Here is a 15,016-nt window from a genome sequence, read left to right as displayed (position 1 = left end):
TGCATGGAAGGATGCATTATAATATTGCACTTAAATATGCAGTGAAAAAAATTGTCAAAGCTTGGGAAAAAAACAACTGGACGTACCAGGATGACATAACTTGAAACAACAGGGACCAAATTTTGTTAATTACGTCAGCGTAAATCTGGAGTAAATCAATGGAATTCTGAGAGCTCAGTGGATGCTGGGCAGTTCACAGAGTAGGTCTACATGGCAAATTCCTCTCCTGCTCCCTACAGCAATGAGTCTCAGTGCCTGGTGCTACAAACTCAGGCTCCTGGGGCTCATGCTATAGTGCTAAAAATAGCTACGTAGATGGTCAGGCTCAGGCTCTGAAACCACCACTCCCTCAGGCTTCAGAGCCCCCAAGTCTGAACATCCACGTGGCTATATTTAGTGCTATGGTGAGATTCCTGTGAGCCTGAATCTGTAGACGCAGGCTCTGAGACTTGCTGCTATGGGGTAGACATACCCATGGGGATCCCAGATCAGGCATGCACTTAAGCACATGTTTAACTTTAAATCCACTGGGATTTAAATTTAAGCATTAATGCTTTCTGGAATAGGGGCCAGGCGGTGGTTCAGGACTGACCATGTATGTTTAGATAGATAGATAGATAACATGTACTCCTGCATTATGCTTTGAATTCACTGGAGTTACTTCACATTACACTGGTAAAAGTGGCAGCAAAAATTAGCTCTCTGGTTCCGAGCTTATACAGAACTTAAATAAGTTTGGCTGTTTGCTGCAATATCACTGCTTTATATTCACCAAAGCAGCTCAGTGTTCCAAAGGGCCTGCTCCTACTGAAATTGGTGGAACTTTTGCTGTTGGTATCACTGGAAGCAGGATCAATCCCCAAGACTGATGTTTTGAAGGCTGAACTTACTGAATATTTACAACAGAAATCTCTCCCATTCCCAACCTTATTCTCAAGGCAAAGCAGGAGCATCTCAAGGCACAATCTGAGTGATATCTAGTATGGGTCAGAGATTGTGTTGGGCCCAGAGCAGGTATATTTAAATATAATGATGAATAAAATGAGCCAGATACAAGCCCCCTGGGCAAACAAAGAAAAGGTAAGACTAGGTTTCTCATGTGTCTCTTCAGGACTTTATTCAACAGTTTGATTCTCTGCCAAACAGCGTGCTGCACCTGTTAAAAAACTGCCTTACTCTAAAAAGTTGTCTGAAAGATCTCTGGACCGCAGTCAACTTAATGTCATACATATCTGCTTCTTCAAAGCATTCTCTTTAGCTCAGAGTAGCGATAGAAGAATAAGAAGTGGTTGTTTCATCCTAAAGGTAATTGCATGCCCAGCACTTCACACCCAGTACATGAGTAAATAAATTTTGCTCTAATTTTATTATTTATTTTTTCACAGAATAGAAAACTGGAGAAATGTAACAGGTTTATATGTAGAAATTATCCTGAAAATTAACATGTTTAAATGGCTGTAAGGTAGAAAGTAATGGTATTAATAGCTGACTATTTCAATTCTGTATGTGGGCTATTTGAAACACAGCATCTCTTATGGAGGAGGACTCTTCAAGACAATACTAACTGGTACACTTAGTAAATAATGCTATGTTATGTCACATCATTCTTAAGATACTCATTTGAATGGACCTAATCACAAAACCTCAATGTCCAAAGGCCAAATTCTGAGCCTCTGCACAAAGCCTAAATAACTTGGAATTGTGCAGGCAACCTCTGTGAGGTTACGTGGGAGACAGAATCTTCCCCTTCCAGTCTGTGGGACTCCAGTGCATTATTCCACAGTTCCAGCTAAACTCCCAGTGATTCAATAGGGGCCATGAACACTGTTCCCTGTGTCCCATGTATTTATGTTTGCAGGTAATCTGGTAGTTGCAGACGTAGTGGTCTAAACCCTTTCCCGTGTTCCACCCCAAACTTCCGCTGAGCAATGTGTTGGTGTGTAAAGAGAGACCAGACAGGAAATGCGCCACAGCAGCCTGATCACCCTACTGTTTGCAATAGTTCCATTGCAATAGGGCCTTCCATAGTTGTACTGGGAGGCAGAATTTGACCTTGAATGAGCACTTCAGCAGTGGACTCCATGTTTGTCATCTCTCCAGAACAATTAGCAAAGTTAAAGGCACAGCGGAAAAAATAACTGAACAATGAATCACTGCTAGTGTATTATACACATTCTAGAGCAGAAGATCATTCACAGTCAGTGGTAATTCTGAAATACAATAATGACAAAGATGTATCTTCATTGGCTTTGATGGTTTCAATTTGCAAATGTTTAAGGTGCATGAACAGTGGTGCTTCCCCAGGCCTCATCTTGGTTCTTTTCTTTCACATACCCGTAGCTATTCGAAATAAAGAAAAACTTAACTCTGTACCTTTGTATTTTATTGTGCTTTTCCTTGTACATCTTGAACTCGGACAAATACAGATCTCATATTATTGATGGAGACAGGTGATCTGAAGGAACTATTTAAATAAAGGTCAGTTTGGAAACCATACCACAAGCTTTTTACATATATATAAATATAATATTAAAGGATATTTTGAACTTTCTACACATGAAAAATATTGAGACAAGAAAATACAGAACATGAAAATAATCTGGTGGTGAACCTGGAGGTGATGAATTGCACATTTGCCAGTATCAGCTGCAGTATAACTAGAATTAACTTTGGCCATTTCTAGCTTATGCTTTAACAGTGGTCTTTGATTTAAAGCAAACACACACACACACACAAACACAGACCCTCTAGATCACAGTTTACAGCTGTGTAAAGCAAAAAAACTAATCAACAAACAAAAAAAACCACCAGCATGTGGATTCAAGTGATACACAAACATCTGAAGCAAAGTTATAATACATGAATATACAATTAGCCTAATATAAGACATTCTGCTTGATCCTACATCTATTGAAGCAAATGGTAAAAGCTTCCTTTCACTTCAGTGGTGCAAAATTAAGCCACTGCATTTTAAGGCTGTGTTTCACTATTGCCCCGGTGTTATGGATCTGCAGAGCATAAGTTGCATGGTGTGTACACAACAGGATCCTGCAAAATACTGGAGATAACCAAATACAGATCCTTTCAACGTTCGTGAACTCTCCCTGTCTTAAAACGCAAAAGCTTCTGTCAATTCACTGAGAAATCTACCAGAGATACAAAGGAGGCCTATATTCTCCCCTTTCATGTGAAGGATCATAGCATAAAAAAGCTTACGTATAAATTCAGAGATACTTCTTCAGACAATCTAACACATAGCTCCTTCTTGTGGGAAGGACTGATCACAATATGTAAGTTGCTAGGAATATGGGCTGCCAACTATGTAGAGCTCAAAAATTCACAGGGAATCCTAGATCCAGCCTAATGAATCTCCAGAGCCACCTGTGAATAGTGGCAGCTCCTCTGTTTGCTTTAAGGACTTTCCACTCCAGCAGCATGTCCAACCTGTTCAGAGGAGAGTGGGAGCCACACCGGGGGAGTTAATGCTGAAACAAAGGAGCAAGTCAATTGTGTTATGAGTTGCTATTAGAGCACACCATTAACTGCTCCTTAGCTCTGCTGCATTGGACCACTTCCCCACACAAAAGGGAAAATTTTATAATGTGCCTGTGGAGGAGTACAAGCAGCTCTAAAGAGTGGGGACACAGAGGGGAGCATGACTCAGATTGTCCCTATACTTTTGCTTCCTTCTACAACACACATTATGAGGGAGCAGAGAATCCTGACTACTGACTCTGATAGTGAACTCTAATGCTAAAAATTTTCCTTACATTTCCTGGTGCTTTTATCCATATAAACCCATATCATATTCTCTTAAATCATATACGGTTGTGTCAGAAGACATCAGGAATTAGTTATTTTTTAAGTATTTGTTTACAGTCACATTTTTTACAGTCAATCCTGCAGTCCTTGTATGCATGCAGTAGGAGTTTTTTCTGAACAAGGACTTCAGGATTGGACTCTTAGGTATCAGGCATCTTATGTAAATTCAGAAAGAGTGGACTTCATATACAGGAAAAGTACTGGCTAGGCTTATTGGCCCCCAATTAGAAAAGTGCTTAAATATATCTAAAGCAGCCTTCATCAAGAGGGAGATTTTCCTGAATCAGGTTCATAAACAAGGATACGCTAAGGTATTCATTATCAATCCATGTTAGGTGGGGATAGTTATATTCAGTCTCTCTTCTAAGTCACCTCTGTCTCTTGGATTTAGAACATGCCGAAAAATAATGCAAACTTTCCTTTTTATTTTTATTAAAATGTGATCCACTGCAGATGTGGATGAAAATGCGCATGTCAGCTGTAAACACTAGAATTAAGAGTTGGAACTATAGATAAAATGGTAATAGTTGCCTTTGCAATACATAAGAGGCAAGCATTGAAATACAAATATTCCTGTATTGCTAATGCAAGTGAACCGATCAGTATGTAATAACGCTTTTTAAAATGGAATGGAATGTCTCTATATGACAGATTTATCTATTTATAGGTACACACTATAAAATTATCTATTGCTTAAGAAATAAAGCATCCCTTTTCAAATACATCAAGTGTATATCCTTCCCTCTCTTTACTGTCACAATACACAGTTGCTTGGCCTGCAGCTGTTCTAGTATTTGGCAATATTTCAAGTAACTTCTTCACCCCCCTTTTTTTGCATCTCCCCATCTTTCCATTCCGAAATTTAAGTTCCAAAAGGGAGGATCTTGATGTCATAAAGCTTTAGGAAAAGCGCCACATCTTTAGTGGTGTTGGTATGTGTGCAGCCAATCAGAGAAGCATGTAAATAAATTTAATATGGTCCTTGGATTGTCATTTGAGGAAGCAGGAAGTCTCCTGCTTTAAAACTTCATCTGATAGAGGTTATGAGTCAGTAGCCTTGCTTTTACTTGCACAGATCCTGCTGAGGAGGATTTCAGAATAGACTTGATTTATTGGACCTCTGACATGATACGGTGACTGAGAATTCATTGCATAGTCTTGCAGCTGTGAGAGTTTGCTTTGGCTGTTGAAATATTTCCCCAGAGCATAGGACCTTGATAGCTTCATTGTAATGGGAGGACTTTCATTGGATGTTTTGGATTTCACCACCTGCAAAGAAAGAGTGACATTTGTGAATGTTTTCTATGTGCACCTAAAAGGAGATGGGTCTTCAAGATGGGTCTTATTATCCTGTCAGCTGCATGTGCAGAACTCATGGGGTAATCACACCTCGGTTCTTTGAAGACCTGACTCCGATACCCAAACTCATAGCTGGTCCCATTCCCTATAGTGAGCCTCACTGCGGTGTAAGATTCAAATCAATATGTCAGGTACTATTCAGTCTGGCCCTTAGTGATTAAGGAACCCAAAATGCTTAAACCAACTGAACTCATCTAGTTGATGCTGTAGCCCTTTCAACCCCCAGATTCAATCTTTACGGCTCACCTGGAGGTCTACAATGGGCCAAATTAAACCCTGGACACCCCGAACGGTGGGCAATTTCAGATCCAGATCAGTACCTGAACTACATCGTTCAGGTTCGTCTCTAATCCTAATACTTGAGGCACAGATCTTCTCTGTAGGCCGGACCAGTAGCTTGATGGCAGCAGAGTGCTGGAGATCCCTGATTCGACCCCCTGCTCTTTGGATTACAGTAGTCTGGGATTGCTCTGGAAGTGGTGTGTTTAGCCTGTGTGGAGATGGGGGATCTAAACAACTTAGATTGGAAGCTCTTTGGGGCAGAGACTCTCTATTTGTTCTGAGTTTGTACAGCACCTAGCACAATGGGACCTTGGTCCACAACTAGTGTTCCTAGATGCTATGGTAATACAAATAAACAACCATAACCATGACCAACCACCACCAGCACCAAGGAGCTGCACACAAACTGGCTAGAAAGGTAAGTTAAGAGCTGGTTCCTTCATTGGCAAGATAGGTTATCATAAAGAAGGATCCTTGAAGGAAAAAAAAGAGCAGAAGATGGACTGGATCCCAGAGGTCTGCCACATCCCCAAAGTGAAATAGAGCTATGCTACATAATGTTACTTATAAAAGAAAAAGTAAACAAGCATCAGAAAAAAGGTCTCAGGCAAAACAGTATTCATTTGGCATAATAATTAGCCCATTCTACTGAGTTTAGTTCTAGAAATGAAAGCTCCCTATATCTGGTTGCTTGATTTGGCAGAAGGGAGCTCTGAGATGTTAATCTGTTTTAAAAATAAAGAGGAGCAAATCATGTGTGATGTAGGACTAATGGTCCTCAGCTTCGCTGTTTTATGCAACAAGATACACACTTGGCTAGGGACAGCATTCATGTTTATATATGTGCTTCATAGGGTTTTGTAAAATGAAATATGTTTGGAATCATGCATTAGACACTTAAAACAATTTTCGTATTTAACCAAGGTCATAATACATGTACAGCAGCAACTTGCACAAAATAAAATGTGAGGGGAGAGAAAGCATGTGAAAATTATAAAGGCTGAGCAGGAGGAGAGAGAAGGGTTGTCTAAGTTTGCAAAAGAGCAAATAGTATCCATTTAGGACACTAATATATTTTAAGACCTATTTGATACAGCTAAGCCAAGAGAAGCAATTTGTTTTCATGCTATTCCTGCAGAGGTTCATTTTTCTAAATTAGTGCCTTAGATCAAGTAACTATTCCAAAATGATGCTACCTTGAACCAACCACCCAAGCTACATTCCTGATGAGAGTAATCTCCAAGGAATGCAATTTAGTATTCATCTTACAGCTAGCCACTGATTAAAATACCAAAATCCAAAGTCTGCCAGTTTCTATTTACTATACATTATTCCACTACCATTAAGTTATAGAATAAATCTACGTCAGTCCTAGCTGCCATGAAGATGTAGGGTCTTTTTGTGTCCCCTGATCCATCTGCTCTCTTCCTAAGCATGTTGAGTGGAACAAACTAGTTAAAGATCAGTTTGCATATGTTGCCTTGGGCTCCTGGACCTAGCAGTGGCCATAGACTGACACAGGCAGGAGGTACAAGATTCTGAGCCTTCACACCTAGAGATCAAACTAGTCACATGGAGAGATTCTTCTTCTACAGTAGTTGCCAGCTCCCTCCCCAGTCACAGCAGGACCTGTAGCCATGGTGCTATAGGCTTCCAGGCCATGGTTGTGCTCTGTGGCCTCTCAGAAGGATCAGTGAAGTTAACAGGAATTCCAGGTGCACTGCACCTCACAGGATCAGGTCCTTGGTTTACCAGCAAGTGTAAACAGGGACTAAAGGTTAAATGAGAGCAGCTGAATACAATCCATTTCTATTGCTGAAATTCACAAAATGGCCAGCCTTCAATTCCCAGCCTCCCACACAGCTGTAGCTGAGTTCAGATGTCACAGGGTGTGGGTGTGGGGAAGCATTATACTAGGGATTTAGGAGTCACTTGAAGTGAAAAAAAATGAAAGTAGCACTCAGTGGATTTAATCTCTCAATTGGTTTCATAAAGCCTGAAATGTTCTGGAGTACTACATAATGTTGTTTGTGTCGGTCCTCTGAGGCAAAATGCCATTTTCACAGCGTAAACTGCTTATGAACTCCCCCTCCCCAACCCATTGCCATGATGCAAAAATGAACTGAGGCCAAGGCTGTTAAAACTAATGAGGTATAAAACCATTCAGAGGGTCTCTGTGGATGTTACTCAGTGACCTAGACTATTGCTTGGTGGCTAGTGGACCCCATATTAACCTCCTCCTGGGTATACCTCTCCTGTTCCAGTCACAAAGGCCTCTCAGCCTCAATAATTGGATTTTTAAAATAAAAACACAGCCAAATTCCACCTTGATTTATACCTCCTGCAGCTACACAGTTCATTGGAGTCCCTCGGGATCCCTGAATTTAATCTGTAATGCTAATTTGTATGGGAGCACACCCAGAACTACTTAAAAAAAAAACCAAAAAACAAAAAAACAACCACTGACATCATCCACCCAATACTGCACAAAGCAGACTGGAAGCATTTTACCCAGACATTTCCCATTCTATGCTACAAAAGCTAATAAAACTACAACATGGAGTCCATGCTGCAAAAGTCTAGGGCTTGAAGAACACCACATCTGAGTCCTAGCTCATTAAGGGCCAGACTGTGGCCTGTTCTGCTGCACATCTGCATGGTGATGTGTTTAAGTAAGGCTACGTTTTAGTCACAGATAAACTAAAATTCACGGCCCTTGACCTGTCCATGACTTTTATTAAAAATACCTGTAACTAAGGCTTGGGTGGAGGGCCGCGGGTGCTGGGCGGAGGAGGGGGCGATCTGGGGAAACTGCGGGTACTGGGAGGTGGCCGTGAGGAACTGCTGGTGCTGGGGGGGCAGGCAGGCCATGGTGTGTGGCCCAGGATCCCCGCTGGTGCTGGTGGGGAGGGTTGGCGGGGTTGGCAGGGAGGGTTGGCAGGGGCTCCCAACCTAGCTCTGCATCCCTGCAGCTCCTAGGTGGTGGAGGGGCACAAGCGCTGGCTGCTGCAGCTCCCATTGGCCGGGAACCACAGCCAATGCCACCTGCAGAGGTGGGGCTTGTAGGTGCAGGCAGCACGCAGGCCTCACTGGCCTCTCTGCTGCCTAGAAGGTGCATGGCCATGATAGCAGGAGGCCCTCAACCCGAGGTAAGCACCACCCCAACCCACTGCCCCTAGCTCCGATCCCCCTCCCACATACCCAAATTGCTGCGGCTGGTGCAGGGGCTACCCAGCTCAGGCAGCCCCTGAGCCTGCACCAGCCACTGCAGAAGTCATGGAGGTCATGGAAAGTCACGGAATCTGTGACTTCCGTGACCCTCCATGACAGTCTTGCAGCCTTAATTATATATATGGGGTGAGGGATGGGTGGGAAGGAGAAAAAGTCTCCGTGGGGTTTCTGTGTCCTTCCCCCAATCACATGGGCAGCAAAGGATGGGGGAATGTGGAGATTCTTGGCTCCAACCCACACAAGGCCACAACTGTGAGCACTGCTGCACTGGCTCACCAGGGGATATGTGCTGCACTGGGTATAGGACTGATACTGAATACATCACTCCCGGAGCCAGGGGTGGAACCAGAAGGCAGATTGTGACCCAGAGTCACTGTCTGATTCCTGGGCTGCTCCTGCGGCAATGCAGTTATGCACCTTCCCTGCCATGATCAAGCCATAAGGAAAGAGAGTGAATTCTTAAAATAGGGACTCCTCACCCTCAGTTGGCTGCAGCACTCATGGAATTCCATGAAACTAAAGGCCTGGACCCCATATCAGGATTTGTTAGCATGAGTTCCAGTGACCCCAGAAAAGAATCAAAAGCCAAGTTGATCCCAGCATCTGTCTCCTTCAGAAGCACATTCAAAGTCCTACAGACTGTTGTGTTTCAGGGATAGCATCTGCCTCAGTGAAGCCTGAGCAGAAAAACAAGAGCTTGTGGTTTAAAAGGTGACATTATTTTTATGATGCTGCAACTGAGAGGATTAAATAGACTCCATTAGCCACCAAGAAATGGTCAGAATCATTAGGTAGAAAGGAGGTGGTAGGATGGCACCACACTAGGACTGCCAACCCTCCAGGACTGTCCTGGAGTCTCCAGGAATTAAAGATGAATCTTTAATTAAAGACTGTCATGTGATGAAACCTCCAGGAATACATCTAGCCCAAATTGGCAACCTTAAACCACATGGAGGCTCTTTAATCTGCGTTTTCTTCTACTATTGTGACCCTGGATTTCTGTTTGATTTTCAGCTATTCTTAGGTTTCATTAGCCACAGACTTTTTTGTCGCATGAAGCGAGTGTACAATGAAGGAAACCTTATCTTTGGATTCACTTTTTGTGGAACTTTGGGTGGGAAATCAGAGCTTTTCCAGTGTTTCCACACAGCAGAAATCAGCACTTTCACCCAGCACTCAAGGCCATGTCCAGCCTTTATAAGCGTGCAGCTCCCATCCCTGAAGTGGGAGCCCTATGCACATACCCGTATCTGGAGAGACGGTTTGACCCCAGAGTGAGGATCACATTAAAACAGGTGTCACTTTAACCAAGGGCAAGTTGCATTTATTCTTCTCTTGAGACATTTAGAAGGCATTTAACAGTCCCTGAAATGTGGAGCTGCTTATATTGACTGTAGACAAATTCCAGAAATCTTGTCTGGGGGTGGGGCAGGGGTTGAGCTCCAAAATGTATCTAGGATTTTCTCCAAATGAAATAGCTTGTAGATTCCTGTGTCTAACTGTTGCATCAGGCAAGGCTATAGCAGCATTAGTCAGTAATCAAACTGCAGGGGTTTCTTTAAGCTGCTGGTTTCTTTCTGACCTAAAGTCCCTGAATCCCTCAGCATTTTGAAATGGTTTTCCTAGATACCTGTGAAGCCTTGTAAATTAATTTGACTCTTGGTTTAAAAAACAAAACATCTTTTGGTGCATCCTGTTTTCCTACATATTTGACTTTTTTATACCAACTTCTGTCCAGTCTTTGTTTATTTATATTATGTGGACTGATTGCATCTTTGACCTCCGTTTTAATTGTGCAATATAAACAGTCCACACAAAGTTGACTCTTGATTTATGAAAGTTTCCATTTAAAAATTGTGAATTTTTATTCCCCTTGTGAGATTTTAGTGAAATAAAGCAGTGAATTGAGGCAAAGTGTTACTGATTGTCTTTGAGTTCATAGTCCTGATTTTCACAGCAGAAATAATTTTGATTTGGAGTCAGAGTCTAGCACTTGAAGGGAAATGAGTTGATGACCCAAAGCTCCCTTTTCTGCTCATTGTGTTTCTTAAATTCTTAAGAGTAGCATGGTGAAATGCTTTGAAGTAGCACATAGACATTCACTGAAACTCCTTTAGAACTAAATGCCTGGATGGAATGTTCAGACTCCCAGCAGATTAATAATTCAACTCTGGAATCCTGGCACTGGCCTCTCATACCAACAAATTAGCTTCACAGAAACTTTGGTGAGACCTTAATGGAATTCTATGGTACTTCTCTTGATGACACCAGGGAACTTCCTTAAATCAAGTCTCGTATTTGGAATGATCACAGTCAATTGTGAGGCAGAGGGTGCACCTTTATATGATCATCAGGGAAGAATGTCTTCTGGTTTCACTCAGAGCAATGCTTCAAATCAAGGGAGCACTTCTCCGTTTCATATATTTATGGTACTAAAAATGCAAATGCAAAACTGATCCCTCGTCTAACAGGGCTAACTGTGAAAAGACACAGAAGACACTCAAAATATATCTGAAAGGAAACCAGAACAACATTAAATATCTTCAAAAAGAACACGAGTACTTGTGGCACCTTAGAGACTAACAAATTGATTTGAGCGTAAGCTTTCATGGGCTACAGCCCACTTCATCGGATGCATAGAATGGAACATATAGTAAGAAGTGTGTGTGTATATATATACATACATACATACATACACACACACACACACACACACACACACACACACATACATATACATACATATATATATATATATATATACACACACACATACATACACACACACAGAGAACATGAAAAGGTGAGCTCAGAGGAGAATTAATTAAGATGAGCTATTATCAGCAGGAGAAAAAACTTTTGTAGTGATAATCAAGATGGCCCATTTAGACAGTTGACAAAAAGGTGTGAGGATACTTAACACGGGGAAATAGATTCAATATGTCTATTTCTCCATGTTAACTATCCTCACACCTTCTTATGTTGAGCCTTAGTGCATTAATTCAAACAACAGGGATCAGTATAGCATCCTGAAGCTAATAAGCCTTCAGATGTATTGGAATGCAGATTGCTTTATGCAATTCTCCTGCATCCCCTCCCAATTCTGGGGCTTGCAGGTTTGACCCTTGGTGGAACCTGGAGCTCCTCTGGTTGCTCCACATTGCACCAGCTTCTAACAGTCCTTGGGGGCAATGGAATGCAGCACGCTTTGAACATGTCCTAACACAAACCCTACACCAAAAAGGTTCAAAGGAGGTGACATACTGTTAGCTGAAATGAGAGCCTAAATGATGCTAATTCACTTGCATCCAGATTCAGTACAGGTGACACCAGGAGGTCTGAGTTAATCACACTTCTCTGTGCCAGCCTGGGGGATTCACTAAGCAAGGCAGGGTGTGGTATGCTACAGACCTCCCCAGGGTTTTCCAGGGGAGCCAGTTTAGTTTTCAGCCAGGGACAGCCACCCTGGCCATGCCCCCCTCCCCAGCCTGCATCATTCACTCTTGGGGCTGACTGGAAGCGCTCGAGTTCTCTGGTGGAGGGGAGGCTACAGACCCTTTGCACAACTGCAGCAACGCATCTGGTGGGCTTTCCATTGCCAAGGCGTTGTACCTGTGCCAACATAAAGCTGAATTTAGCTCAGTAAGTGTAAAATGGAACAGAGAATTCCTTCAGGTATACAACCAGAAGGGAAAACTAAGAATATACACAGATAAGAGCACAATTATGGTACCTCTTCACAACCCTCTGCCAGTGCAACCCTCTTCCTGTACACACCCTGCTACAGGAAAGTTCTAATCAAACAACATACTTGTAACTCCCACTTCCTCAAATGAGAACATGCAGTGGCAGTTCAGGATGAGTGAAGTTAATAAACCAGCTAAGTAAGACTTGAGACAAACAACTGGTAGGTGACAATATCAAAATAGGTAGACTGAACAGATCCAGAAGAAACAAGATAATACAGTGCAGAGTAGAAAAGCTCAAGAGCCTGGAAACAAAGCCCTACACAGAGAAACCTCTTTCCATTAGTTAGAAGTATATTTTCAGAACTGCACTTTTGTGATTCCACTGGGTTTACATGGATAGGACTCCATTTTTAGGGTCTTTCTGTTTCATTAGATTCTTAAAGGTATATGGGTACCTAACCCATTGGGAGTAAAGTACCTAAATACCTTGGAGGATCTGAACCTTGGCCATTACACAACTTCTGTTCCCCTCCATGGTGAGCTACATATATCTTCACATGCATTAGAAACCTTTTCAAGCTTCATTTAGGTCTACCTTTGATCCACTACTATGCACTATGCTGTACATATTTTCACTGTGGCATCTGACAGTTAAAACACCTTTTAAATACTTAAATGAGACCAGTATAAACAATAAATGACTACCTCATGGAAATGACATCCACACTTCCCTTGCAGAAATTCTTTGTAACGTCCCATTGTGATGATGAAAGTATCAACCACCTCATAGCCATATCTTTTTGCAGTATCCAGAATAACCAAATTTTCATTCCATAAATTTTGTACTTCAGGCTGTATTCCAAAGCAAAAAATATCAATGTTATTCACTAATACACTGACTGATTTCAATGGTAGCAGGATCTGAACCTAAAGTAATGGCAAAACTGCAGAATTGGGCCAATATTAAATAAAATAATTATACTATTTTCTACACATGAATTATAGCAATTCCATTAGTGAAAATAGCTATTGCTCCAAGGCTTTGTTAGATTTTGAAGCAATTTCTCAACACATTATTGATGCATACAAAGATGTAAAGAAAATTATTGAATTAGCTCTTCTTTATACAAAAGAGTATATCATGTACAAAGAAGAAGTCAGCCTAATTTTAAAAAGAATTAAGCGTTAAAATTAATTAATTAATACATATAATAGTAATTGGCACTTTCATAATTATATGTGGATGTCCTCCTACGAAAGAAATTAAGTCCCGTAACACTAAAGTGAAAATCATTAAAGGTCCTATTATAAAGTAGCAGCTCATTCATTTCCTTCTCCTCATAGTAGTTATTGTCCAGTAAAAGACAAATTTGGCTTAAAAATCACAGGTATTTGAGTCCATTGTCCTTGACAGGAGTTGTTATTCTGCAGTTCCCTGAATCCCCTCAAACCTGCGACATTGAGGAGCAGCCTAGCATTTGTCAAGACACGGCAGGGAGGCCAGGAATAGAATATGTTAGCTGTAAGTCATCAAGTGATTGCATTTTACATTGTACAGCAACATCAGACAGAGAGGCTTTTGAGCCGAGGTCCAACACACCCAAACCATGCTAGTGAATTTGCTTGAGACTCAGATATTGAAAATAAGAGGAATGTTTGGACAGAAGCAGTAACAATGGACTGCAATTAAATCAGATTGTTTTCCAGATTTCTGTGGATTTGCTGACTAATAAAATAAAACCAAACCACAAAGTTGTCCCTGAGAAGACTTTTTTTGTGGTCTTACCTTACCTATCTTGTACATATCCTGTGACTGGGACTTAGCGGCATCATTTTTCATGATGTTTCAATTGGTGGTTTTATCCTGGTGGTGCCTGTCTCCTCTGAGACCCTTCTTGTACAGATATGGAGCTGAGGCACAGAGAGGCTACGTGTCTTGTCAAGGTCACACATGAAGTCTTTGTCAGAGCAGGGAATTGAAACTGGGTCTCCCATATTCCCAGGCCAGTGTCCCAACCACTGGACCATCCTTCTTTCCCTTGCCTATTTTAGGACTGAATTAGGTTGGTTTTCCCATCCAGTCCTAATTTCTATTCAGAGCCATGACAGGAGATAAATAAAGGGAGGAGCCAAGTAAAGGTAGACTGGGACAGTTTTGTTGCTCTTGTTCCTGTGTTCACTCATTTTCCCCCCAAAATGGAAGTCATGACAATTACATTCATTTTACAGATTAATAAACTGGAGCAAAGAGAGATGACTTGCCTAGGTCACACTGAGTCAGTTGCAAAACTGGAAAAAAAAATCAAGGCATTCTGACTATAAACAGCCATATTTATGGATAATCTATTGCTTTTCAGCTGTTGCTGTCAAAGCACTTTACAAAGAAGGGTGAATAATAACATCCCTACTTTACAAATGGGGAGGGAGAGAGAGAGAGAGAGTTTATCTGAGAAACCTACAGTCATGCAACAAGCTACTGGCAGAACTGGGAATAGCACTCAGGTCTTCCAGCTTCCACTCCTCTGCCCTGCCTCCAGGACTACACTGGTTAGGGAAGAGGGTCCATCCCTCAAAATTGCTCTCAAAATTAATTTTTGTGATTGACCCAACCCAGATCTTATTCTCTCCTTCAG

The 15,016-nt window shown here is 41.7% G+C and overlaps 1 protein-coding gene across 2 annotated transcripts in view; it reads right to left on the bottom strand.

Moving 5' to 3' along the window:
• Positions 1-2,365: 2,365 nt before the first annotated feature.
• The window catches only part of CPED1 (cadherin like and PC-esterase domain containing 1), a 221,472-nt gene continuing 208,821 nt past the window's right edge, over positions 2,366-15,016 (bottom strand). For both annotated transcript variants that reach the window (XM_043495675.1, XM_038387589.2), the window contains exons 23-24: positions 13,089-13,235; positions 2,366-5,091 (exon numbers count right to left, since the gene is read on the bottom strand). In XM_043495675.1, coding sequence (XP_043351610.1) covers positions 4,864-5,091; positions 13,089-13,235 — 375 coding nt within the window. In that variant the 3' untranslated portion in view covers positions 2,366-4,863. The remainder of the gene's footprint in view (positions 5,092-13,088; positions 13,236-15,016) is intronic.

This window comes from Dermochelys coriacea, chromosome 1 (assembly GCF_009764565.3).
Source record: "Dermochelys coriacea isolate rDerCor1 chromosome 1, rDerCor1.pri.v4, whole genome shotgun sequence".
NCBI lineage: Eukaryota > Metazoa > Chordata > Testudines > Dermochelyidae > Dermochelys > Dermochelys coriacea.
Note: the sequence above shows the minus strand (reverse complement) of the source record. Positions and strands in the feature narration are given on the sequence as shown.